The following is a 26,005-nucleotide window of genomic DNA, read 5'->3' on the forward strand; positions in this document are numbered from 1 at the left end:
AGGGGCCTTGGCAGGACTCAGAGTCAGAAGGGCCATATTCATCCATTCCCATCCCCAGATGCTCACCGGATGCAGACAGTCACACTGCAGTAAAGACGCTGAGGATGGAACGGGACGCTGCAGCGCCAGCAAGACTAATTCTACTGCTTAAAATCTTATTTCCTGCGACTTACAACAGGCTTTTTTTTTGGTGGCAACCAGCCAATTTACATGGCACAGTACAGTCCAGTACATTCCACAATTATATGATATTTGCTGATATCATTTTGTTTTTTGCCGGTTTGGAGATTTTTCCAATTTGAAAATTTCCGACTCTCTCTCTCCTTCCCTCCGTCCCTCCCTCTCTCTCTCTGTCGCTCGTGCTTAAGCGATTTGGAATGAACTTCAGCCAGGAAGTTGTGCAACCACCAGCCGATTCCCCTCCAGACCAGGCCCGTAATATGAGCATGGCCAGCGCAAAATGCAAAGGGAAGGAGAGCGGTTGGGGTCAGGGGGTCTGAATGAGAGAGAGAGAGAGAGAGAGAGGCCGCCCTCTCAGTGCCTGCATCTGGGTCAGTGACGGAGGGAATCTGCAGCTCTCTTCCAGGCTCCCAGCCAGCGTGATGAATATGGTCCCTTTATACACGGACACACATGCCCAGTCTCTTCCATCTGCACATATACACACACACACACGTTTCTGTTCTTATTTTTTTAAATGTAAATATTAGTCAGGCTGGTTTTCTTCCAAGATGCTTTGAGAGGAAAGCGTGAAGCCATCAAAGGTGCACACAGGAAATGCCCGAAGCGGATTCAGCAGAAGTGTGACCCGGATATGGGGGGGGGGGCAGGGGGGTTATTTTGGCGCATGCTGGAGTCACGTGACGGCACAGACTGAAAAGTATGGCAGCTCACTGAAAATGGTAAAAAAAGAAGCTATGGTCCCAAATCTGCACGGATAAAGGAAAAAAATTAAAAATAAAATAAAGGAAACCAAAAAAGCATGTCATGTGGCTCTGTGTTCCAGACTTAAGAGTCCTGGGGGAATTTTTATCAAACCTTTCATCTCTCCTCACCTTTCAGAAGACAAAAAATGTTTTTTTTTTTAACGAAGGGCTAAAAGTGACTCTGGGATTCTGTATTGCCGATGTGTGGCAAAACCAATCAGTTTCACCCTAAAGGCAGTTTACACATGAGTACAGAATTACCATGAAACACAGCAAAGGCTTAATGGCGGATTCACAAAAGCCGATGAATTTATCAGGCTGCCAAGCAGACACTAAACAGCCACAGCACCAGGGGGAGCTATCACATTCTGCTGCTGCCCGTTTGCCGGAGTACAGTCCATATCCAGAGGCCTAAATCACCATTGTCAAATCATATCTCAGCTTGGCCCCACTTTCTTTCGGAAAACGCAACAACCTGGACTACTTCACCGAAACTAAGGATTTAGTTATTACAAAGAAAACGGTATCCTCCTTGGGTTTATCCGGGAATCTCTTTTTTGGAAAGAGTAGTTCACACCAGACACCACCCCCCCCCAGCCGCACTGTCACACTGAATACAGACGCTTCGATGGATCAGCCTCATGCAAGACACGGGACAGGCACCTCCGCTTGGAAATGATTTCTTTTTTTTTTTTTTTTTTAGATTCACCAGGCAGACCAAAAGGAGTTGGCTTGATAGCTAAATACGAGGTATGAGATTTGGACATTTGCCAACAAAATTCTTATCGTTGTTATGACATGCAAAGTTATGTAACGGTTATCACAGGGCTATGCAGCAAAAATGAGATAAAACTGTCACTAGCAAAACAAACACCCTAGTTGCAGAGTTATGGAATCATAATTTGTGATGCAGAAGGCCACTAGGAAACAGGCTACCCTTCAATTCACACAGTTATAGCTACTGATGCAACTGAAGCATCTTTTATTAGTGGTAATGTACATATCCATCGACTGCAAAATCTTTACTTTCTAAGATAAAAGGTGATTTTGAATATCTACAATTCCTGTCCTCACTTAACAAAAATGTAAACGTTTCCTCCAATGAAATAAATGCATCACCCTTTTGTGAATCTACCCATTCGTCTGAAGGTGACGTTTCCCCCTCCGTCTCATTACGCTCTGCTCTGCCACGCGAACGACGCAGGCGAACGCCAGAGACTTCAAAGCCAGGTTCAAAGAGAACGGGTTTAAAGCAGGTACACAGCGCAAAACGGACGGTAAAGTTAGGGAGAGACGAAAGCTCTTAAAATATTTTCAAGAGATCAGAAACCTCAGCCATGGGGATGCTTTATCCATGCCAGTCTACAACAGCCATGTTTAATAAATCTGCACAGGCTACAGCAAATTAGAAACCACACGGGCAGTAGTGTCAAATCACTGGTGATGCCAGTTTACTGAATTTATACACTGAATTTAATCAATTTATTGATTATATGCAGGGTATTTTTATTTCTCTGATACTTATTAATTGCCCAAGTGCCACGTTTCATACTGTAATAAGGAAGTCATCATCTATGTTACAAAAAAAAAAAGAGTTGATAAACTAAAAAGTATTAGGCAGGCATTGACTCGAATTTTACAATATTAGAGAATTGGTGATGAGCAATGTGTCCGTTTAGTTTCTTAAATAACCATTCCAAATGAAATCTGATGTGAATCTTTGGATAAACCAGGTGTCCTCTTACCTCACAGCGTTAAACTGTCTATGCACTGCATACAGGCACAACTGCCTGAGCTCAGACTCCTGCTGTGTTCATGAAAATGTTTTTGCAGGAACACATTTTGCAGGATGCATGCTACTGCACGAGCAGAACTGTATGCTTCTGATTACTCGCTTGATGCTAATCATTTCCCGGCTGCGCCTACTCTGCGCGTCTGTTTACCAGGGATGAAAGGCCCTTGTCCTGCTGTCTATTGCAGAGTGAACGGGATTAGCCCCCATCTTAGAGCTGAGGCCCCCAGAGGGAAATCCTCATTAAGCTCTGAGATATAAGGGCCCCCCCCGCTGCACAATAAACTCAGAGCACTCATCTTGCAATGCACCGAGGACAAATCCCCAGAAATGATCTTTAAAACTTCCCTGGATTTCAATGCCGAACGCGTTAGGAAATGCACCCAATTTCACCAGGGTTTCGGGCGTCTCTAAGCATTGCGGCGATCGGAAAGAACTGGGCGCAGCGCCGTTAAGAAATAAAGCCGTTTAAGGTTCTGCAAAAGGTCAGGGTGTTACACGTCTGACACAACCTGAGATCATCTCTGTCCGCCCAGACTTTAGGAGAACAAAAGTTGCGCATTGGTGTTAGACGAATAGCAATAGTAGAGATTCACCATTTAAAAATGTTTCTATTTTTTATTTTTTTACTTAATGCACAATTCTCTGTGCCCAGCAATACTTCTTCCATTGTGCTGCAGCTCTACAGGCCGCAAGCAGACACCAGAAATCAAAGCCACATCATGACACCCCCGGCAGGCTTCTGTGCGGGGGGGGGAACGCAATGCCCAATCACCAATTCAAAATTCAAGAAAAAATAAATAAAAATTAAAAATAAATAAATAAAAGCGGACGTTTTTCTCCTGCACCTCTCAGCTCCTAGGCACGTGGGAACTTCACTGAGCTGCCATAGCTTCTGTGGGTATGTGCAATACTGAAGGAGAACAGGAAAGTACCTGCAGTGACACTATTCCAGTCTAGCAGTTTGTATGATCTGGTGTTACCCACGGCTGAGTTCAAAACAGCAAATTAGTGCAGCGGTTACAAAGGAGCCGAAGAGAAAGAGAGAGAGAACGAGAAAGAGAAAGAAAAAGAAAGAGAGAGAGAGAGGAAAAAAAAAAAGACACAAACAAACTACAAACGAGAGCACAACACTGGACAACAACACTCCACAGGAACTGCAAAGACACAGACAACAGAGTTAATCACAGGCTTATCCAGGAGAAAGCAGTCAGAAAGAAAGAGAGAGGGAAAAAGGGAAAGAGGAATAGAGAGAGAGGCTCTGTTCAATCTTAGCACAGTGCTCTTTGTCCTTGAAGGGTAACTTTAATCAGAATCCAATAATGCCACATCATGCCTCACCTGCTTCAGTAGGTACGCATGTTCAGATGTTAGGAACTAGGGTCACATGCAAATTAACCTGCGTTTGGTCACATTGCTTTCCTCACACTCCAGATTCACAGCCTGGCATTCCCCCTCCCAAGCGGGGAACTCGGGTGCAAACTGTGTGCCCTGGCCTGGAGTTCATTTCAAAAACTCACTGCTTCAGAACTCCCTCCCTCCTTAACGGAAAGACCGGAATCTCCCCCAAAAGTACCAGAGTAATCCTTCTACCTCTCCCCCGCCCCCTCTCGTACCCTCACCCGTCACACCATCTGAGAATGCTCCCGTAACACAAGCCCCCTTCACGTGACTGTCAAAAACAGAACATCTGGCGAAGGGGGAGCGAAGGGGGAGTGTCTCCACATGGGCTGGGGGGGGGGGCAGCATGCATCCTGGAGAGAAGACAGGCGCGGAGTCGGGTTTGACCTACCGGGGTTGTGGATGCGGTCCAGGAGTTTGACCGACCGGGCGCTGACCACACCCCCGACGTGGATCAGGAAGCCGGGCGGAAAGGAGGTGAGGGTGAAGAAGGGGAACTCCTGCGGGACGAGGGAGGAGGAGACAGGGGTGAGACTCGAACCCGAGCAGCACCACACTAACCGCCCCAAAACTGTACCGTGGTCCGCAGGCTGAACCACAACGCATATATGCAACAACAAAAAAAGACACACAGCAAAGCTGATTTTGAAAGCTCATCTTTCTTTCTTTCTTTTTCACTTTTTAAAATGCCACACATGTTTAATGCTAGCACTGCGACCTGCGTGCAAAGCAGAAGGCTGCAGCCTTTCAAATTTAAAAAAAAAAAAAAAAGGAAAAAGAAAAAAAAGATGGCTCCCCGTTTTTCAAATCCAACCACGAAAAAGAGAGAAAGAAGGATTGAGGAGGAAATCCTTCTCGGGGGCGTCATGCAGAGGAGACGTGAGCGAGCAGAAGGGCGTTCCCCCCCCCCAGGGTCGGGCGGCGGCCGAAACGCCTGCGCTCTACAGCACGCGTTCAGCTCGGTCTCTGCACACTGGAGAAGCACCCGAGCGCCGTTATAGAACAGCGCACAGCGCCACCACTGGGCCGGACCGCACACTGCCACGGCCGCTGACACCCCTGGGAGTCCAAGAGAGCATCAATTCAAACGGTATCTTTAGCCCTGGGGCTGCTGACTCTGTTTAAGTGACTTTAATCCATTTGGAGAGATTAGGGATTACCGCGCTCCTGTAACCCACGTCTCTGCTGCCTGCTATTGGCTGGGCAGGCTACCATGCGGCCTTTGAAGACAGTCTCTTGTTAATTTACACTGCTAGTGAAACTGTCATTTTGTGAGTTGCTAAGTGCTCTAACCAATTATAACAAAAATATTAAACTGATCTATTCCAAAGAGGGGGGAGGGGGGGCAAAACAATAATCAGTGGAGCTATTTAGTTTGCTCGTCTTCAAACATGTTATGATGTTCAGAAGCTACCAGGCCAGGTCCAACAGAATGCAACCGTTTGCATGGCAACATTGATATTACGCAGGCTGCATAATACAAATGCTAAATAATCATGCAAAATCAAACCAAAGGGTCTCTGTGACACTGGAGGCCAGTAATTATTACTAAAAGCAGCAGCTCCATATTGGGCAACAGCCGACACAGAACGTTCCTGCTCGGAGGAAAACAGCCGTTGCCGTGACAACCAGCATTCAGAGCGGCTCAGCCAGGTGCACAGGTCGCCGCTGAACCGCTGAATGGGGGGTGTGAGAACGATAAAGGAAAACTGGAGTGATCGAACTCGGGCATCCAAAAATAAACCGCCCCTTCCTCGGGGAAGTTCAGACTTCTCATCTTGGATGTGAGGGAAAGAGAAAATGCGACAAAAATAAAAAATAAATAATAAATGAGGAGTCGTTTTGAAACACAGAAAATAGTCACGCGGTGGTTTTGACAACATACCCGTGTCCTAACAAATATACCAGAGGAGGAAGCTCCCTGAATCCCAGAGAGAACAAGAGGATGGAGAAACACGTTATTGAGCCTCTCGAACCCGAGCAAGCTGAGACTGCTCAGAGAAAACACTGCGGTTTCAATCTTTAAAAGCCAAAAGAACAGCACAACAGCACATTTACTGACCAGCGCCACCAAGTCTTAACAGACATGAGGGACTGTGGGTGGAATGCCAAAGCACAACACACAGGAAGCAGCTCCGACTGCTCTGCAGCACACTGACTCTGCAGGGTGTGTGTGTGAGCGTGTGTGTGTGTGTGTGTGTGTGTGTGTGTGTGTGTGTGTGTGTGTGTGTGTGTGTGTGTGTGTGTGTGTGTGGTGTGTGTGTGCGTGTGTGGGTGGTGTGTGTGTGTGTGTGTGTGTGTGTGTGTGTGTGTACGTGTGTGTGTGTGGGTTGCCAAGTCGTACCCTCTGCTCCAGTGCTGATTGGGTCTGCTGTCTCAGCAGGGTCTTCAGAGGCCCGCCTTCCTTCCCCGCACTGCCTCCACTGCCCATTCCTGCAGGAGACCACAGCTTTTACACACACACACACACACTCACGCACACGCACACCTCCCTCTCTAACACACACAAGCACAAACACACCTGCATGAACACAAACAGATGGATGCACTTCTAACACTATTCATGCACACACACACGCACAAACACAAGCTTCTTTCTGAACACTGAATCAAGACCTATCTGTGGTGATTCTACAGAAACATAATTGCATCCACCAATACGTATCCACTGTCCATCGCACAACTAAAGACTAACTCTGCCTTTTGATAGTGAGGAAATATACTACAACACAACACTAAATGAAGAGATCCTGGGAAATCTCTGAAATATTTAACTCACCAATCTTAGCTTAACAGTCTACCTCAGCAGAATCTGTCTGTTCCAGCAATTAGATCTTAAATATTGACTTTGGTATGTGGAACACTAAACACAGGCTAAACTGCATACTCAGGGCTACTGGGGAAAAACACATTTAGCACAAATGGGAAATGGGTAAATAAGGCAGCTAGTGATACCAGAGGTAATTTAGCGAATATATCGTGAATTAGATATGAACTGTCATTTGCACAAGCACTTGGTCCCCTTGGTACGTTCAGAATCCACGCGGCAACTTAAAAGGGCATTGAAAGAAATCGGTAACAGAAAAAAACGTTGAGCAGGATTCACTCTGCGGTTAGCTAAGAGTCTTAATGTGACTTTCCACTGAACTTCCTAAGCCCCATTGTTCTACGTTATCTTTCTTTTTTTTTTTCTTTAAACCAAAAACAATACATTCCAGGACTGATATCGCAAATTTTCGCCTGAATTTAATTTCGCCCGTACACGTAATGAGATTTTTGGTCGAAGGTTCACTCGGCAGTGGGCCTGCCTCCACCCGTCTCCAGCAGTATGTGAAGAAGCCCTGCCACGCAGCCATTTCCCCTGCTCCACTGCAGCTCTTTCAGCTTTCCTATTCAGGCCCAAACCCCAGCAGCAGAGGCTTGGCCACGTGACCGTGGAATTCCACAGAATGCTTGTTCTAAAACATTCTAAACATGTATCTAAAGTTCCACCTGCCCACATTTCAGAACACCTGGGAGTAAAACCTTGCCAGTATAACCATGGCTATTTAGCCAGCAGTGTCAAATAAAAAAAAAAACTGCTTCTGTTCAGGCTGCTAGCATTCACTAACAACTAGCTCACTAATGTACAAGGACTGCAAAAATGTCCCCCAAAATGTATGTAATCACCTGCATAATACTGTATGACACCGTATAATAATCTGGTTCTGATTATTATAATCACAGTTGTCCTGTGCTCTGGTTTGAACTGTTCATCAAAGATGCAGTAGCAAAGAGAGATTTCATGCAAAACAATCTCCAATTTATAGTTTTAATATATTGCTTTAATAAATTCCTGGATTTTGTTTCATGTGAGAAATAAAAACAATGGGGCTTAGGTCTACCTAGTTAATTGGGGGTGCTAGAAGGCAGCATTAACAAGGTGACAAACTCCAAACTCCAAACAAGCATAAAGTAGGAGCGGATGTCATGAAAACAAATGCTTTTGATAGAATATGCATGAATAATGAATATACTGCACATATTCTGAACATAAAACTGGGATAGAGGTAGTGGTCTCCAACTTCACTGGTGTACTGACCAAACAAGTAACCATGGTGACAGTTAATGGTAAATGGTTGAGTAAAATTGTGAAAGAAAATATGAACTAATACCGTGAAAATAATGCATAAAAATAAATAGGAAAAAAAAAGAAAAGAAAAAAAAAAACATTGTAGAAAAAATTTAGTGTTTTTCCGTTTCATTTTTTCCTCATCAAACCAAGTGCGATCAGTTGTTATGGCAAGTCCGGAGCAGGGGGGGTGGGGTCAGGGGCCAAAAGGGGGGGCGGTGCTTGTTGTTAGGGCAGCTAGAGAATTTGCATAAATGGGCGTGTCCTACCAGAGGCCGCCTGTAGCAGGTCCTCACTGAAAGAGACACTCTTTCTGAGCCCAGCGGGGCTTTGGCGGCTGGAGAACGGGACAGGGTGCAGCCCCCGGCCCGGATCTGACCCGGGGAGCAGGCGCAAAGCGTTTGAGTAAATGGGCGGGAAGTCGGTGGGCAGGACAGGGGAGCTGGGACACAGGAAAATCCTGGGCCCCTTGGGGGGCCTGGCTGCTGGGATGGAGAAGAAAAAAGAACAAAACAAAAAGAAAAGAAAAGAAGGTGTAGAAAAAGAGAAGAATGAAAGGATCACAAGATCATGAGAGTGACAGAGAAACTGGAAGGTACAGGCTGAGCATGGCTGGGGAGCTGGGGGGGGGGGGGGGAGGAGAAAGGGAGAAATTAAATGGTAACAGATGGGAGTTGGAATAAAATAGCTGGGGTAGGGACAAAATGAGATGGGACAGGGAGGTGGGGGTGGGGGGGGGGAAGGCAAATTGCATACATTATAAAAAGACACAAGAGCAAAGAGGAAAGGGTCAGTCACAAAGACTGGCAGTGAGCAGCGGCTTATTCCAGCCTCATTATGCCAATTTTGGGACCGCAAGGGACAACGCCCCGCCATGAAACTGCTGGAGGCCACACTCTGAGGTTCCCCCCCCCCCGGTTTTTTTTTTGTTTTTTTTTAATTTTTTAAACGATGCACTCGGTTACCAGGGTTACCGACGGTACCGTGAGGGACTCCGCAAAGACTCAGAGGCACACTCATCACAAACGGCCACGCGACACGACACAGTGATGGCGGATTTGGAATGGGGGTGCCGTCTCTTCAACAGCGCATGGTAATGCTGTGCACACAGTATCACATTGCCCAATTGTGTCTTTATCAACTGATGCAGCGAAGAACTGTTAGAAGGTGGGGCCTGCATCCGCTGCCAATTACACAATGTTACGTATCAAACAGGAACGCCCGGTTGAAAACAGCTATTATTTCGCATTAGGCCTGAGCCAATAGAAAATGCAGTGTTTGGCAAAAACAAGCAACAACACTTCAAGCGTTGCTGCTAAAATCACAGTTAGCCCACCTTTTAAGAGTTTCAGGAACACAAAAATAAGAAATGAAAAAAAAAAAAAAATAAAAAACACACTCCAAGTCTTATTTTCCAATCATCAAGCCATTATCAGGTATTCCAAAACATCAGTGAGTACGTTTGGTAACAGAAGTAAAACAGTATTTCTTTTTAGATTAGCAACATTCACATGGTAAATGTTGTACAGTAGATTAAATATAAAACTGAAGTTATAAAGGGAAAACAGCACGGCATATCATTTTAATCACATATTAAGCTCCAGGTCTCTTAGTAATTAAATGCAATGCAAAACTTTCAAGCTTGACAAACTGGAGTGACTGTTTCACACAAAAATAAAAAAAACAAAAAACTTAATCATGGGGGGGGGAGTGCAGACAAGCAGATGGATGAGGAAATGCAATGGAAACCAAAAAAAAAAAAAAAAAAACTCAAAATAAATTTAAAATAAGCACAAAACACCAAGCGGTGGCAGGTGCCTTACCAGTTTTAGGTGTCAAACTCAAATCTGTGTCAGAGGAGGAAGACTGTCGGCTGTAGGACTTGGAGGGTGAAAAGGAATAAGTTTGGGTTTTCATTGGGGTGGAGGGTCCAGATGAGTGAGTATTAGGGTTGGGGTCTTCGCTGAAGGGAAGCCTGCCAGAAGAAGGTGGAAACACATTCAGTATCGCCACCATCGCCGCGGAGACCCGGGGGGAAAGAGCGGGACCGACCCACAGACAGGAGGAGGAGGAGGAGGACGAGGAGGAAGAGGAGGAGGAGGAGGAGGGGGGGGAGTCACCCTGAGATCCCCATTTGAGAGTGTGTGTGGGTGCGTGTGTGTGAGGGTGCGTGTGTGTGTCTGTAGGCTGGAACATTGGGCTTTTCTGGGAGGGGGTGACTGCTTGCCGGTGGAATTGCAGAAGAAGGAATGATGGCCGATTCGGAAAAAAGCAACGCAACTCGGAAAAGAAACGAAACAACATCAATAAAAATAAAAAATGGGTTAATGTGGGAAAAAAGAAAAGCGAAATGCAAAGCATTTGTTTCAGCTCACCAAAGCAAAAAATCAATCACGCAGATCGGAATCATTTTTCTGTCCTTTTAGTTATCTGGGCCACAATAATAGAAACCTAAGGAAATATAATAAATAAAAATAAAAAATGCCCCAGACTGAAGAAACAAAAAAAAAAAAAAAACCAATGGCTGCAAATGGACCAGAAAGTAATACTGATGCTGACGTCATCGTTCTGACTGGTCGACCTTGGCATATAAGGTCAAATGGAATTACATACTGTACCTGGAGGGGCAACTATTTTTTTGTGGGAGGGGCGGGGGGGGAGGGTAAAGGCACCCAGCTTGTGCTCAGCCAATGGGCCATGCTTTGGAAGCTGAAGGACTCTGAAGCTGGTGATGGCACAGCCCTCCCCACCTGGCGGTGGAAAAGTGGGCGGGGTAGGTTCGTGGGAGGGTGGGGGGGAGGGGGGGTGTTCTAGGGGCAGACAGGGGCTGGAGAACCGGGGTACCTGCCTACTCTGCCTGCCTGGCAACACAGTGAGGGGCCTGTGCTCTCCCAGGCTCCTGTGCCTACGCAGTCTCATACCCGTGAAGATGAGGGTGGGGACAGACACAGAGAAGTTCTGAGAGAGGCGCGAGCCGGACGCGGCGTGAACAGGGCTGCTGTGGGTCGAGCGGCATCCCAGCCCGGGAGCGTGAGCCAGCGGAGACCTGAGAACCACGGCCAGCCGTAGAGAGAGGAGGAGGAGGGAGACAAGCACACACACACACACACACAGACATGCACGCACGCGCACACACACACACACACACACACACACACACACACACACACACACGACTGACGCATCGCACAGCACACACAACAGCACACACGAGAGACAGAAAAGACACAGCAGAGGAGACAAGAGAACACAACGACCAGAACTAGAAGAGAGGAGAGAGAGACAGCACACACACACACACACACACAGACATGCACGCACGCGCACACACACACACACACACACACACACACACACACACACACACACACAGACATGCACGCATGCGCACGCACACACAAACACGCACACATCGCAGAGAAAAGAAAAGAAGAGGAGGAGGAGGAAGAGGAGAAGAAAAAGAAGAACTAGAAGAGGAGGAAAAAGAGAAGTGCCTTTTGTTTAACCCCTCCCCCCCCACCCGACCCGATCAGGCCCTCCTGGCAAAAGAGTTCACCACCCGGAGGCTGCAAACAGAGGGGACTGATACAGCACACCTGTACCTGTACCTGTACCTGTACCCCCCCACCCCCACCCGCACCCCCACCCGCACAGCTGACTCAGAGCAGACGTTTCTGCAGACGCAAACAGGAAGCATGCAGGTGGCAGCAGGAAACACAGAGCAGGAGACAGATCCGCGGGGGACGCTGCATCACAACGCCCTCCAGACAGGCTGTTATTGGACTCCCAGCGGCACTGTCACAAATGCTTAATCATGCAGGCAGCCAGCCAGCAGGGTGCGCTGTGCATGCACACATCCTGCTCCCCCCAGCCTGTGTGCTGCAAACGCACACCGGCTACAGACACCTGCATCAGCAGCACTCAGCACTGTCCCCAGCCCACCTCACTGCCTCCTGTCTCCATCTCTTACAGTACACTACCTCCATCTTTTACTGCCTCCATCTCTTACAGTACACTACCTCCATCTTTTACTGCCTCCATCTCTTACAGTACCCTACCTCCATCTTTTACTGCCTCCATCTCTTACAGTACACTACCTCCACCTTTTACAGCCTCCATCTCTTACAGTACACTACCTCCATCTTTTACTGCCTCCACCTTTTACACTGCCTCATTTCTAAATTAATGATTTAAAAATTCTCTTTCAGCTCCCGTTATCCTATAAAAACCGTATTCTGAGGCTGTATTCTGAGCAATGCAGTATGCACAACCCAGACGGGCACGCTGGAAACAGGTGGCTGCCCAGTGACTAGCCTGCACCGCGAAGCTAAGATTTCATACCCTCTAGTGGTGCAGAGCCTCGCGCACATCACACACACATTTATATTCACTGATACAGCTGAATATTTTACTGAAGACATTCATGCTAAGGGAACAGCAGCAGCATCCTGCTGGGAGTCAGACCTGCAACATTAGAGCTACAGGCCCGGGTTATCTAAACACTGAGGTACGCTGGATCTGGCCAAAAATGATATCTTATATCAATGATCAATTCCTCCATTTCCTCCATCCAAGCATGCAGCTGCAAATCGGGAGATCGGTCATGCAACAGGTGGGCTGGGCATGCAAGGCCTGGAGCCCCAGGGGCAAACAGGAGCGTGTTCAGGGCAGGTAAGTGTGTGACCTTATGCCCCAGGGGCAAACAGGAGCGTGTTCAGGGCAGGTAAGTGTGTGACCTTATGCCCCAGGGGCAAACAGGAGCGTGTTCAGGGCAGGTAAGTGTGTGACCTTATGCCCCAGGGGCAAACGGGAGCGTGTTCAGGGCAGGTAAGTGTGTGACCTTATGCCCCAGGGGCAAACAGGAGCGTGTTCAGGGCAGGTAAGTGTGTGACCTTATGCCCCAGGGGCAAACAGGAGCGTGTTCAGGGCAGGTAAGTGTGTGACCTTATGCCCCAGGGGCAAACAGGAGCGTGTTCAGGGCAGGTAAGTGTGTGACCTTATGCCCCAGGGGCAAACAGGAGCGTGTTCAGGGCAGGTAAGTGTGTGACCTTATGCCCCAGGGGCAAACAGGAGCGTGTTCAGGGCAGGTAAGTGTGTGACCTTATGCCCCAGGGGCAAACAGGAGCGTGTTCAGGGCAGGTAAGTGTGTGACCTTATGCCCCAGGGGCAAACAGGAGCGTGTTCAGGGCAGGTAAGTGTGTGACCTTATGCCCCAGGGGCAAACAGGAGCGTGTTCAGGGCAGGTATGTTTGTGTGGAACATAAAGGCTTCTAGCTCAGTCCCATGTATAATTTAGTTAATCGGTAGGGCTTCAGAGTTCTAATGTTACATAACACAGTACAGTCACTACCCAATACAGATGTACTGCTGCTGTGAATCTGTCATTTCAGCAACAAAGTTGTTTTTAAATATATATTAATATATTTTAAATATATACTTTTAAGAACTAAATCATTTTTCAAACACTTTAATCTATCATGAATCTTGCTGAGATCAGTAAACAGGCAGCACTTGATTTCCCATGAATAGGAGGACAGGCCAGGAAGGTGGGGGTGGGGGACTGAAAGGATGGAGCAGTGTTGGGTGTGGGGGGAGGACGGGGAGGGGGGGGGGGTTTAAACGCACACAGTGCTTTATCTCTGTCATTCTGTCATGCGGGAGTGTCTGAGCCCACCTGCCCCATACTCACTCTTTGATGTCTTTGGACGGGGAATTGCATGCGGGCGGGACGGCCGCGGAGGGGTTACTCAGCTTATCCAGGGTGCAGGCCGTCCCGATGGCGCGCACCACCAGGCCCGACTCGCCCTCCAGGTCGAAGCACTGCAGGTAGCCCACCACCGCGTTGCCCCCCATCTCCAGCACCTTCAGGCCGATCTTCCGCTGGAGCTCGCCTGCGGGAGGGAGCTGACGTTAGGGCACAGCGAGGGGCCTCCTACCCTGCTGCACACCTGAGGGCTCCTTCCAGGCCAGGGGTCGCCAGCCCTGGTCATGGAGAGCCACAGGACGCGCCGGCTTTCATTTTCACCGCGGGCTACCGTGGGCGGCAGTGTAGTACAATGGGTAAGGAGCAGGCCTTCTAACCTAAAGGTCACGGGTTCAATTCCCAGGTAGGACACTGCCGTTGTACCCTTGAGCAAGGTCCTTAACCTGCATTGCTTCAGTATATATCCAGCTGCATAAATGGATGCTAATTGATAATGTTGTGTAAGTCGCTCTGGGTAAGATACCTACTAAATGCCTGAAATGTAATGTAATGTAATGCAAATAATTCAGATGCAAGAAACCAGGACATGCGACTCAACAGTCTGCTTCAACTGCTTCACTAAAGGAGATAAAGGCTTAATCAGACCCTGTGGTTCTCCAGTGCTCGGGTCAGGGAGCCCTGTTGACGGCAGACGCTTTGGGGGTGCACAGCGGGCGAACTCTGCCGCGACGCGGGACGGTCCCGTACCGGACATGAGAGAGATGAGCCTCTGCCGGGCCTCGTTGGAGGCCCTGGGGGTGCGGATGCGGTCGATCCACTGGTACTCCGGGTCCTCGTTCACCACCAGCTCCTCCACGAAGCCGTGCACCGTGGCCGCCCGGTAGCACCTGGGGACGGACGTGGCTGCAGAGAGACCCGCAGCCTGTCAGTCTTAACGGCCTGGAGCCCGTACACCCGCACCGTACCCGTACACCCGCACACTGGAGCACTGACTAACAGCGTGAGCCACACTGCAGCCCCATGGCAAGGATTTAGCCGATAAATAAGCATTCTGAACCATCCTGGAGCAAAAGCATCCCATTTCTAACTAAGCAGACCATTAGCCTTTCCACCACAGTGTTCAGAGGTGCTACAAACTACAGAAACATGTATTAGGGCTTCCATAAATCTCTCAAAATGCACCAAGCTTTTCTAAATGTAATAAATAACTAGACAATAAAATGCAGAAATAACAACCATAAAAATATATTAATAAAACAGGAACCGCACATCGCATTAGAGTGACACATTCATCCTTGTGGTAGAGGCAGCCAGGGGAAAATGAATTCAGACTCACTGCAGAGGAATTTGACTCCGCAGGACGATTGGCGGAAGCGGTTCAGGTCGTTGAAGAGATCCACCTTCACAAGAACATTAATCTCCCCACGGATACCTTTTACATGGTCAAAACAAACTGCCGTGAGAGCACGCTCCACACCTCCAGAACCCAAACACAGATTCATACCGCGTTCTAGAACATGAACTGGAACACTGCTAAGGGATTTGTTCTAACAAAATCAAATATGAATATGACACTAACTTCACATATGTAAGGAACGAATTTAAAAAAATTAAAAGATAATAATAACAATGAATTTCATTTATGCTGGGCTTTTGAAACAAGATTCCCAAAGACATTTCCAAAGGACAATATAACAGGATATAGGCCTAAAAATCCACAATACAAAAACACCTTCAGTAAACACACTGACATGTACAGTACATTAAATTAGTTATTTTGTTAGACTGCACTCACCGTGTATAGTGTCATAAATGGGGAACCACCCAGAGATGACTGTAGCAGCTTCGTTCGATAGCAGAGGGTCTATGTCTATGTAGACCTTGCCTATGGCATCATTAGCACTGTACGTATCGTGGTCCAGCACTGTAATCTGCAACGGCTCGTCTTGCAAGTCTTCATCATCCACCTGGATTGCACAGTTTCAATGGCAAATATTTCACTGCTTTTTTCTGCATTTACCAATCAGAAACTGCACATCTAAATGGCCAAAGCACAAATACTAAGTTGTGCCACACATTTTTTTTTTTTTTGCCAACAATCTTTGAACTAATTTGGATCTGTAGTCCAAGTAAATGCCTTACGCAAAATTAAAGCTCTCACCAACTGTTTTATAAATGATGATCCAAAAAAGTCAGAGAAAATGCAACAAAAGATGGCTCTGAAGCACATTATAAAAACTTTACCTCAAACCTATGTCAAATGGAAAGTGTATTACTACATAGGAATAACAGAAAGAATGAGATTACTTACCTCAAATTTGAACCACTCCGAGTTCCACTGTGGGTTAAGGGATTTTGGGTACACGTCGGTTTTAAAGGTTGTGGTTCCAAATTTTACCTGCAGAAAGCAAGATTGTACTTTACCTGTGCAAAAAAACAAGGCGCTACCAAGAAGATGATGGTTGTTAAACTGCTTTGAAAAAAGGATGCGACGCTTAGATACACTCACCTCAACGAACGCGTCTGTCAGGTCACTTGCTCTGTCCATAACGGGCAAATGACGCCCAGCCACAATCTTGGCCTTCAGTTTCCCCGGCATGGTTACTACCGTCGATAAGGTCACAGAAAAAGGGAAAAGAGCATTTTAGATTTATGATTTATTAGATTTATGACACGGCAAGATGTGCGCAATTAATTAGCCGTGCGTTCTCGAAGTTAACATCTTACCGGCGTCTTGTCTTGTAGCTGCGAACTAGTTGTCTTGCACAGGTGCATTTAAATTTTGACATTTAACTGACACTCTTGCGTTGCAGTCATACGTGCCTTGATGTTACAGGTGCATTACACGGGACGTTAGCGCTGAATTAATTAATATCCAGGAATCGGTGTCTTGACAACACAGGAGCACGTGGGTGCCTCACAGATGTTTTTGACAGACGCAATTAGCGCAAGTAGCTAAGCTACATTTTCTGCAGTCAAAGCATCATCTTTTGCTAACTATCTAACGTTAGCTAGCAACCAAAACATGCGACACCATTTGTAGCTCACGTAAAAAATACCAAATAAAAAATACGAAAATGTTACACGTTACAATTCATTAGCAAGCAAGTAAAAAGAGCAACGGTATACAGCATTATCGAAATGAGCAGTCTCGGTCTCCTGACAGAAAGTGCTAGCTAACACTTGCGAGCAAACAACACGCTAGGGTTCTAGCTTGCCGCAGAATATAGTACATTTGTCACTCGTTGCACATGGGTTCATAGCAGTTCCTAATTAGATACCCATGCATATTGTAATTAAGACCTAATGTTAAGATAAGGGGAAAAGCCGAAATCGCACTGAACTGCAGTTTGTGTTGGCTACCGTAGCTCGCGCTCTAAGGTGGGAAGGGCCTGCCGCGAAGAACATTTGTCGCCTAAGTTACTAGCTCGTGCTAGCTAACGTTAGCTAGCAAGATAGCTAAATAAAAGTAATGGCACCGTTAGCTGCCTAGCTAAACAAACAAACACACGAACAGGTAGCTCGTTAATTAAATAAATGAAATGTCATTCAAAATATTACTACCTGAAACTATGTCACACAAGATATCCGCAAGAAGCTTCGCTTCAACCGTACATTATTGACACTGTCCGCTTGACCTCTTCTTCTTGCCCATAACATGAATGTGAAAAGGTGGATCTTCAGTTTATCAGACGGTTTCGTAATGTATTAACCAGTTTTTTGCTACATGGTATAACGATTTACGAGCTTATTTCAATGTGTTTTCTCAAACTATGAAACATAGCTAGCAAGATAAATCAACGTAAATTTGTGGGAAATAATCAGGTAATCCTTCTCTCACACTACCTGAGAGTCGCGCGGCGCACTGCGCTGGCAACACCACCAACGGTAGCGTTGAATGTCAATTAAAAAACCAATAACTTCCGGGAGAATATGTATTACTTCCGCTGTCTTATTTTCTTTTTCGTTCAAAATGTTAAAATGTAAGTTGAATGACAAGCCAGACGTCAAATTGGCCAAGGAGTTCCATTATGTTAAGAAGAACCTCTCGCAATTGACCAAATATAATTTCTTCAGATAGTATGTGTGATAGTCCTTTTTTTAAAACGCTTTCATAAAATAACCTGGGAAACTTAATGCGTAATGGATTGCAACAATCCATGATCTAAATTGTAAACCCCCTGATGTGCCATCATGGCTTAAGGTTTCTGGCAGGGCAGAGAAGAATCTTTGTTTTTTATTTAAGTAACCTAAGCAGTCTCAGTTATCACGCCTTGAAGTGGTACAACATGATATTTAAGCCGTCTGAAGAACAGTAAATTAGCAGAGAGCTCAATCCTTAAGCATGCCAAGTGTCGTGTTATTTTACGTGCATTCAGTGGGTCAAAACTGATTACTGACGCTTAGTTATACTGTCACTTAGTTTACAGTGGCCATCCATGACTTTGCATATAGTATCACACACAGATATCTTTTATATCTTAACAATGTTTTACGAGTAAAAAATCAATTTAAATTTGACCACTGTAATCCAAAATAATTGACCGCATTTGTTTAACGGGTAGCAGGTGATGATGTCTGCATTTGGAACCGTAGGCCTTCGCCATTAGTAAAGCATGTTCTGATTTACATGCTCATCTTTGTTTCTGCCAATTGTCTTTATGAGGTCCCCCTTGGAAGATTGCAAAATCAACAGGGTATCCCTAGTTAAATAAAAATAAATAAATTCAAACAGCTACAATTGCACGAAAGTGTAGAGAAACTGCGATGCATTCAATGCGAGTTATTTTTAAACGCATCAGAAAAGCTGGATTAGGGACCCTGGACCAAAGGGGGTCCCCCAGAGAGTTGAGATTTAGGGTGCCCTTAAAATAGACTTGTGGCAACCGAGCCTCCTTTTGCTGGGTGGATTTGTCCAAATGAAATGCCAGACTCCTGGATCGGCCTCACTGTTAGTCTGCCTTAGGAGGAAATGTGCTAATATAGGCCGATATATTTAGTCTGTGAGGCTGTGCACACCAGGCATTTCTGCTATCCGTGGAACCTGGTTTGACCCAGACTCCAGCTGCCAATATCAAGGTTACATTGGCGTTTTAAGCCGGCCTGGCAGAGGGTAAACCCACGTCAGCTGTTTCACATTCAGTAAACACAAGAGAGAGGTACTATGAAAGGAAAGGAAAGAGGGTCCTTTTTCGTTTCTCAAGTTCCATCGTGTAAAACCGTTACTCTTCACGCCGTCTGTTTACGCACACCAAACATTGGCGTGTGCTATCAAATACTCCTGTTTATATAGCTACTGCAATGTGCTATGGTCATTAAAGGTTGGCCTGCTTTGATGATACAAGGAATATCATTTTCAATCAGTATGACAGAGAAACTTGAGGTGGGGGCTATTTTAATGTCAGGTGCTGACAATAGGAATGACATTTACCTACGGAATGGGCTTTTTTATCTGATCCAGCGATTACACAAGAGCTGTTCTTGTAAGAATGTGAATCCACAGGTATCGTCTATCATATTTGAATCTATTTAACAGAGACAATGCACATTTCAGTTTTCATAGCCATTTAAATGTGCCAGCTGTGTCTTCATCTAATTTTCTGTTTGAGCAAATATCTCTCCTTAGGTTTCACAGAAATGCTCTTACCACATTCTTATTTTTCAATTTGTATACACAGTAAATGTCAAGATATGATAAATCTAACTGTAACACAAAATAACACATAACGATTATCTACAGCAGAACAAAATTCTGGCTAATTAGTCTATTGGAATCAAAATGAACTATGTTGATACGATTTTTTTAAATGTAGTTTGTTTCTGGAAGCAGCAGAGCCAGCAAAGTTGCTTTATATGAAAAAAGCTGGTTATTTCTAAGAATAATAAACTTCAAATTGTTAAATTACACTCAACCTCAAACATGTTAATGAGGAGATTAACTTGAATATGTTCTCAAAGACCCTCAAGGCATATTTTCCTAGTGCTAATTCAGTTGATTCGAGTTACGTCTAAGTTATTGGATCCGTGACATGAAAATACAACCAATGATGAATAGGGACAACTCAGAGTTTGGGTACTGCCTAATATAATTGCATGTCACAATATTGACTTTCACCCACCTGTTTGTGTTGGAATGTTGTTTGTCCATTGAAGTTCTCGGTCAAAATGAGTCCTTGGAACTGCTTGAGAGATAATCTTAATGAGTTTTAAAAATGTTGATGACAGTTCGGCATAATGTCAAATGTACCTTTCAGTGGTGCATTATTTTTAAGATTGGGAAGTTCATTGGGGCTTTAAGCTGGATGTTCCCAATAACACTTTATCTGTGTTTAAACTGAGTTTCCAGCACTTAAACTGAGTTACTTATTCAATGACACAATTCTAGTTCGTAACTAGAATTAGTAACTGAACATGTTTGTAGCTGAAGATGTAAATAGAAAGTGACAGGAGTCTCTGTTCAGGTATGGCCATTGTACCATTAAGGAATTATGGTAACTAGAATTCTGTTGGAAAATATCCAAGCTTATAAAGATATATGTGAAAGTGTAAGGTTCGTAAGTCACTCTGTATATGAATATCCTCAAGGAGATAAAAAATAAAATAATATACTGGTTTATATTTGTGGCATGCGTGCTGTCCATGCAGTTTGCCGTCAAATTCACCATGTCACAGTGGTGATTCAGAAACAACGTCTGTCCATTATATCATATTTAATTCCACTCAAAGACATACTTAATGATATTGTACGTTTCTCCATTGCATGAACTTTCATTCATCGTTAAGCTTTCATTAAACATTTCTTGGACACGTTTTTGTCAGGAAAGCCCAGGAATAAGTCAGGAGTTTAATGAAAAAATATTTTCCACTAACTGCCCCTAGTAGGTGTCATGATTTATTATTAAATCAGTCTATTCCACTGCAATGTCACAGGGGGTAATATTTCATCCCTGGCAACAAGTCATACCGTTTGTGCTATATTTATTTTCCAGCTGCTGTGCTGACATAAAAGCCCATTGTTACAGCCCTCTCTTGTTATAGGACAGTAGTCATCTCACAAAGTAACTCAGGTAATGTTTTCTAGTTTCAGTTATCTTAATATTTCCTGCTTGCATAATATTCTGAGATGCTAACATTTAGTTGTTTTTAATATATATATATATATATATATATATTTACATAACTTGAGTTTGCATTGTCAATTGTGAAGTGAAACCTGTGATATCAATGAGAAGCAGTGGCAATATAAGTGGTTGTGTGCGGTTTTGTCTGTCCATAAATGTGTGTGGAAAAAAATGCGTGTACCCTATATTTTGCTTGAAAGATGTTGCGTTGGCAGATGAGATGGTATTTGATTCAGATTCAGTCATGTAAAAATAGATTTCAAAGAGAGCTTTGTTTTTCAGTTTTTGATCAGATTTAGTGCTCTGCGTCAGTTAAACCCAGAAAAAAACTACACAGGAATGAGATTTGTATTTGTAATTCTTATGGAGAGGATGGCGTTTTTAGTGCAACAGCTTGATGATGATTCTTTTGAAATACTGTTTTTATTTCAGTTTTTACTTTTATGCTCTTTGGAATGTATCTAACCCAGCAAGTGTTCAAAAGGATATCAAATAAAATGTCATTGGTCCCATTTCAACAATGGAGTAATGCAGTCCAAAGATCTGTCACCTCATTTTAATCAAAATTGTTATTACTCAGCAATGGTTTTTGAAGTGTTTAAAACTTTATGAAGATGTGTTTCATGTTTCGGATCCTGTCAAGTACAATACAATGAAAATGAATGACGTTGATGATTCCTTATCACTAACTCTACTCACACTATTCACAGAAATACATCCCAGCCTGTCCCTGATCTTATAGATGTACTCATTTTGTTCTCTGCTCTCCTGTTTTTATGGTTGCCCCCCTGTCTCTGTCTTCCGAATAGATATCGCAGCGAGGTAAGATTCCGTGTGCATATATATTTAGAGCAATGACCAAGGCACTGAATGTATTCAGCCCTTTATGGAAGAAAATATTTAAAGCACTGTATTAAATGTGTCAGAGACATTCGGAACAGCAGCCCACTTATAATTATCCTCCTGCTGTATTACTGAAAAGGTCAACAGCTTTATGTAATCAGGGACTGTTGTTGTCGAAAAAGGGAGAGAGCCTAAATGACAAATGGTGCTTCTTCGCTGGCCTTTAATAACTGAGTGGAGCCCATATTAATCAAGCTTAATAACATTACCACAGTGAAGAGTGCCATTGTTCTTAATGTCAAATTGGTACTTTACAGCAGAGCCCAGTTCAGCCATTATGATTAGCCAGTTAGTCACAGCCTGTGTGGATGAAGACATGTCATGTTCTCTGTGGTACTGTCCTGACAGGAACACAGCACATCGGGAAAAATGCCGCCCCACGTGAAGGTACCTTCGTTTGCACGTTTAATTTTGTGGTATTTTTAACTTGCATAAAGACAATATGAATTGTTTGGCCCATTTACAAAAGGTTATGTTGTAGCAGTGTTTCAATGTACGATTCTTGAGACTAGTACAACCAAGTGTTGTCACACTGCCATGATTTTGCCCGCTGTACAATGTAAGTCCAAGCGTTAGAATTCTAATTATGATCACAAACCCTGGCTAGGCCAATTGTTCTTGTAATAAAAAAGGTTAAATTACATAACACAAGGGTCCAAATTTAACATAAAGTTATGATATACCATTCACCAACTTAGAATATTAAAATTAAAATTGTCCCATGTGAAATAGTTACATATCTGTTCAGAAATATGAGGTCATGTGATGCAGCATGTATCATTATGCTTTGGTATTATGGTCACACACGAAAGGCCATTTTAAAAAAAAGGCATTGGTTTAAGCGATATCACTTATCAATTTACACAAAAATTGACATTGTTTTCTTTTTCAATTTAACAGCCCAAGTCAAAAATTACGGCCTCCCGGAAGCTGTCCCTAAAGGTACGATCAGTCCGGCAGTTTGAAGCTGTTCCCATGGTCATGATGTTTTCCTCAAAATGGCTTCCGGCTGAGCTGAAAGTGGTTGTTCTGTGCGGACCGCTCACCCCAAAGCTCTCTGCTGTCTGTTCCCCCCCCCCCCCCAGATCCTGCTCCTGTCCAAGGCCATGGAGGAGCTGGAGAAGGAGACGATGGACCGGGACGAAGAGAAAGTGCGGTATCTGGGTGAGAAAATGGCCCCTCTGCAGATGTCTGGACTCTCAATGGACGAGCTGCAGGTGCTTCTCTGCTCTGAATACTGGCTGAAAATTGAAATAATGCCACCGTTCCAACGACTGTTTGAGACTACGTGCTTATTTTAACTTCCAAGACTGCTTGGAAATGATCATTCAAACTCACACTCCAAAAAGGCTTCTGTCTCAAACTTGTGCATCGCCATCTTGTACATTGTGCACACTTTAATCAGTTATTTTTTGAAAGAAAGGAGTCATAAAGTGCTTATAATTTATTTTACTTATTTGTAATTCTTTGATGTATTTCTTCCAACAGAGTCTCTGCAAGCAGCTCCATCACAAAATTGATGTTGTGGACGAGGAGCGTTATGACTGTGAAGCGAAAGTCATCAAGAACAACCGAGATGTGCGTATGCATTCAGTTTAATCCAGCACACCGTGAGCTGGTGTGGGTTAAACAGAAACGTGCACCCACACCAGCCATTTTTGGATTAGATTGGACACCCCTGTTCTAATTCATAGCTATGACTCCTGACTCAGATTCATTGCTGTAACTCATGTGGCTCTGACTCCTGACTCAGATTCATTGCTGTAACTCATGTGGCTCTGACCTGACTCAGATTCATTTCTGTAACTCGTGTGGCTCTGACTTGTGACTCAGACTCATTGCTGTAACTCTTGTGGCTCCGACTTGCGGCTCAGACTAATTGTCCTGACTCACGAGACCCTGACTCATTTCCGTGACTCGTGAGGTGTCTCTGACTCGCGGCCGTGACACATTGCAGATCCACGAGCTGAAGCTGAAGGTCCAGGACCTGGGGGGCAAGTTCAAGAAGCCGGCCCTGAGGAAGGTGCGCGTGTCTGCAGACGAGATGATGCGCGCCCTGCTGGGCTCCAAACACAAGGGCTCCATGGACCTGCGCGCCAACCTCAAGTCCGTCAAAAAGGAGGACATCAAGCAGGAGAAGGTGAGAGTTAGCTTGCTGCGCTACACCACAGAAGAAGACTGCTGCAACCATAACATTCAGTCAGACAGACATACCACACTCATACCAGAAATGATGTGCTTTATTTTGCAAATGTAATGGAATATTTAATATTGCTGGGTTTGATATATTGATATATAATACTAAATATATAGTTTTATAACGTATACACTGTTGCTTTTATAATCCATTTAGTATATATTGGTATACCACTTCATAATCGTGTAAAAATAATTATGCTATCTGTATCTCATGTAATAAACACTACCCCAACAAGCCTCCGGCCCACTTCACATACGCAGCCTGCAGGGGCTTGGCGCGCTCTTGCCCCTTTGGAGCTTCCTGAGGCTGCTAAAGAGAGACAGGTATGCGTTACCGAGGCGATGACTGACCGGCGGCCTCTGGGGTCGTTCCCTCTCGTCTGCCAGGTGCTGACCACCGAGGTCGGGGACTGGCGTAAGAACGTGGAGGCCATGTCTGGCATGGAGGGCAGGAAGAAGATGTTCGACGCGGCCGGTGGCGCAGGCCAGTGAGCGCCACGGCAACCCTGGAGCCGGGGGGGGGGGGGGGGGGGGGGGGAGAGGGGGGGGGTGCGGCAGAGAGACTGAAGAAGCCCCGAGAGGACTGTGGGGAGTTTGCGCTTCACCTGGAGAGAGAGAGAGAGAGAGAGAGAGAGAGAGAGAGAGAAAACGCTCCACACAGAACCATTGCATGACGACAGCAGGGCACCTCTGGCCGTTTCCTAAAACACTGTCCTGTACGCAGTAAGGTGTTCAGTGTTAAATCAGCCCAGGCAGAGTGCATTTCAGTCTGATAGTATGAATGTCATCCCTGTTGTGCTCATATAAACTCTGTTTAGGTTTGAGTTAACACTGAACATTGTAGCATGCGGCAAATTTCTTGGTTATCATGACATGTGTGTCTAATTGATGCTTGAGATCCATTTATGTTTTTCGGGACAAACCCCAATCAAAGTGTTTGCAACATAATTGACGGGAAGATACTTTCTTTTACTCGCCCCAGCATACTGCAAAGAAACCGGTTTTATAATGTTTGATGTGTCCAACAGGAAGCTTTCCCTGAAGCTTTTATTTCTCTTAGTGCAACCTAGGATGGCTTTTCATTCGTGCGGAGCTCTGTGCTGATAATGTACAGTAGAACCTCTGAGATGCGTTGGATGTGAGGATCAATTGGACATCTGGAACATTACTGTAGCCTTAAACCTGAAACCTTTAAGTTAAAAAGCAACAATCAAACCGGAGGTAATTAGCATTGTTTCGGCTTTCTAACGTCTTTGGCTTCCTTTTCAATGACGTGCTATCTTGTTTTAACTGTTTCATTTTGTTCTAGCCTTAAGACTGCCAGCTTCCCCACGTTGTTTTCTGTTCAGAAATAATCCCAGGAAATGCTCCTGTGTTTAATTCTGGCAATGTTACGAGCATGGAAAGTGTGCTTCACTTCTCTTTAATACCGACCTTTTTGTCATGTGTGATAAGGAGCTTGTTAAGGCACATGTACACATGCCTCTTCCAGTTTTGATACACTGTTTACACCGAGGCCAAAATGATCAGTCAGCATGCACCTGAGCCTCACATCTTCGGGGTTCTACTGTAGCGTATTACAGGTGTGACGGAGTGTGGATCCCCATGGAGAGATAACTGAAGGAGGGAGACGTTAAAACTGCATGTGAGCAGATTAGGCCTCGCAGCTCCAGCTGCAGAGTAACTCACCCGTGGCTGACAGTCTTAATGGACAATAAAAGATTGATGAAGCCCTGTGGACTGCTTTACAGTATTTAGTCCCATTTGCATTAAGCGCCTCTAATACCTGCGTAAACACACTGTAACTACAGAGGTAGACAGTATGTTACGAACATGCAGGTGCACAAT

General features: G+C 45.0%; 2 protein-coding genes across 22 annotated transcripts in view; one reads left to right on the forward strand and one right to left on the reverse strand.

Moving 5' to 3' along the window:
- Window positions 1–17,835, reverse strand: part of c2cd5 (C2 calcium dependent domain containing 5) — a 31,532-nt gene extending 13,697 nt beyond the window's left edge. For 12 of the 20 annotated variants that reach the window (XM_064319436.1, XM_064319429.1, XM_064319426.1 and 9 more), the window contains exons 1-11: window positions 17,499–17,835; window positions 16,444–16,538; window positions 16,246–16,332; window positions 15,730–15,901; window positions 15,271–15,366; window positions 14,682–14,837; window positions 13,920–14,121; window positions 10,054–10,205; window positions 8,500–8,715; window positions 6,464–6,552; window positions 4,511–4,619 (exon numbers count right to left, since the gene is read on the reverse strand). In XM_064319436.1, coding sequence (XP_064175506.1) covers window positions 4,511–4,619; window positions 6,464–6,552; window positions 8,500–8,715; window positions 10,054–10,205; window positions 13,920–14,121; window positions 14,682–14,837; window positions 15,271–15,366; window positions 15,730–15,901; window positions 16,246–16,332; window positions 16,444–16,533 — 1,369 coding nt within the window. In that variant the 5' untranslated portion in view covers window positions 16,534–16,538; window positions 17,499–17,835. The other 8 variants (XM_064319438.1, XM_064319434.1, XM_064319431.1 and 5 more) reach the window with 5 other exon arrangements.
- A 3,082-nt stretch (window positions 17,836–20,917) lies between these two features.
- Window positions 20,918–25,895, forward strand: tnni1c (troponin I, skeletal, slow c). Of its 2 annotated transcripts, XM_064319064.1 has the most exons (8): window positions 20,918–21,001; window positions 21,865–21,877; window positions 22,307–22,345; window positions 22,859–22,900; window positions 23,044–23,175; window positions 23,447–23,536; window positions 23,916–24,098; window positions 24,545–25,895. In XM_064319064.1, the coding sequence occupies exons 3-8, from the start codon at window positions 22,328–22,330 to the stop codon at window positions 24,647–24,649; spliced, it is 570 nt and encodes a 189-aa protein (XP_064175134.1). In that variant the 5' UTR covers window positions 20,918–21,001; window positions 21,865–21,877; window positions 22,307–22,327; the 3' UTR covers window positions 24,650–25,895. The 2 variants fall into 2 exon arrangements, with proteins under 2 accessions (XP_064175134.1, XP_064175133.1); XM_064319063.1 differs by lacking the exon at window positions 21,865–21,877 and having other exon boundaries at window positions 20,919–21,014.
- The last annotated feature ends 110 nt before the right edge of the window (window positions 25,896–26,005 follow it).

Source organism: Anguilla rostrata, chromosome 19 (genome assembly GCF_018555375.3).
Source record: "Anguilla rostrata isolate EN2019 chromosome 19, ASM1855537v3, whole genome shotgun sequence".
NCBI lineage: Eukaryota > Metazoa > Chordata > Actinopteri > Anguilliformes > Anguillidae > Anguilla > Anguilla rostrata.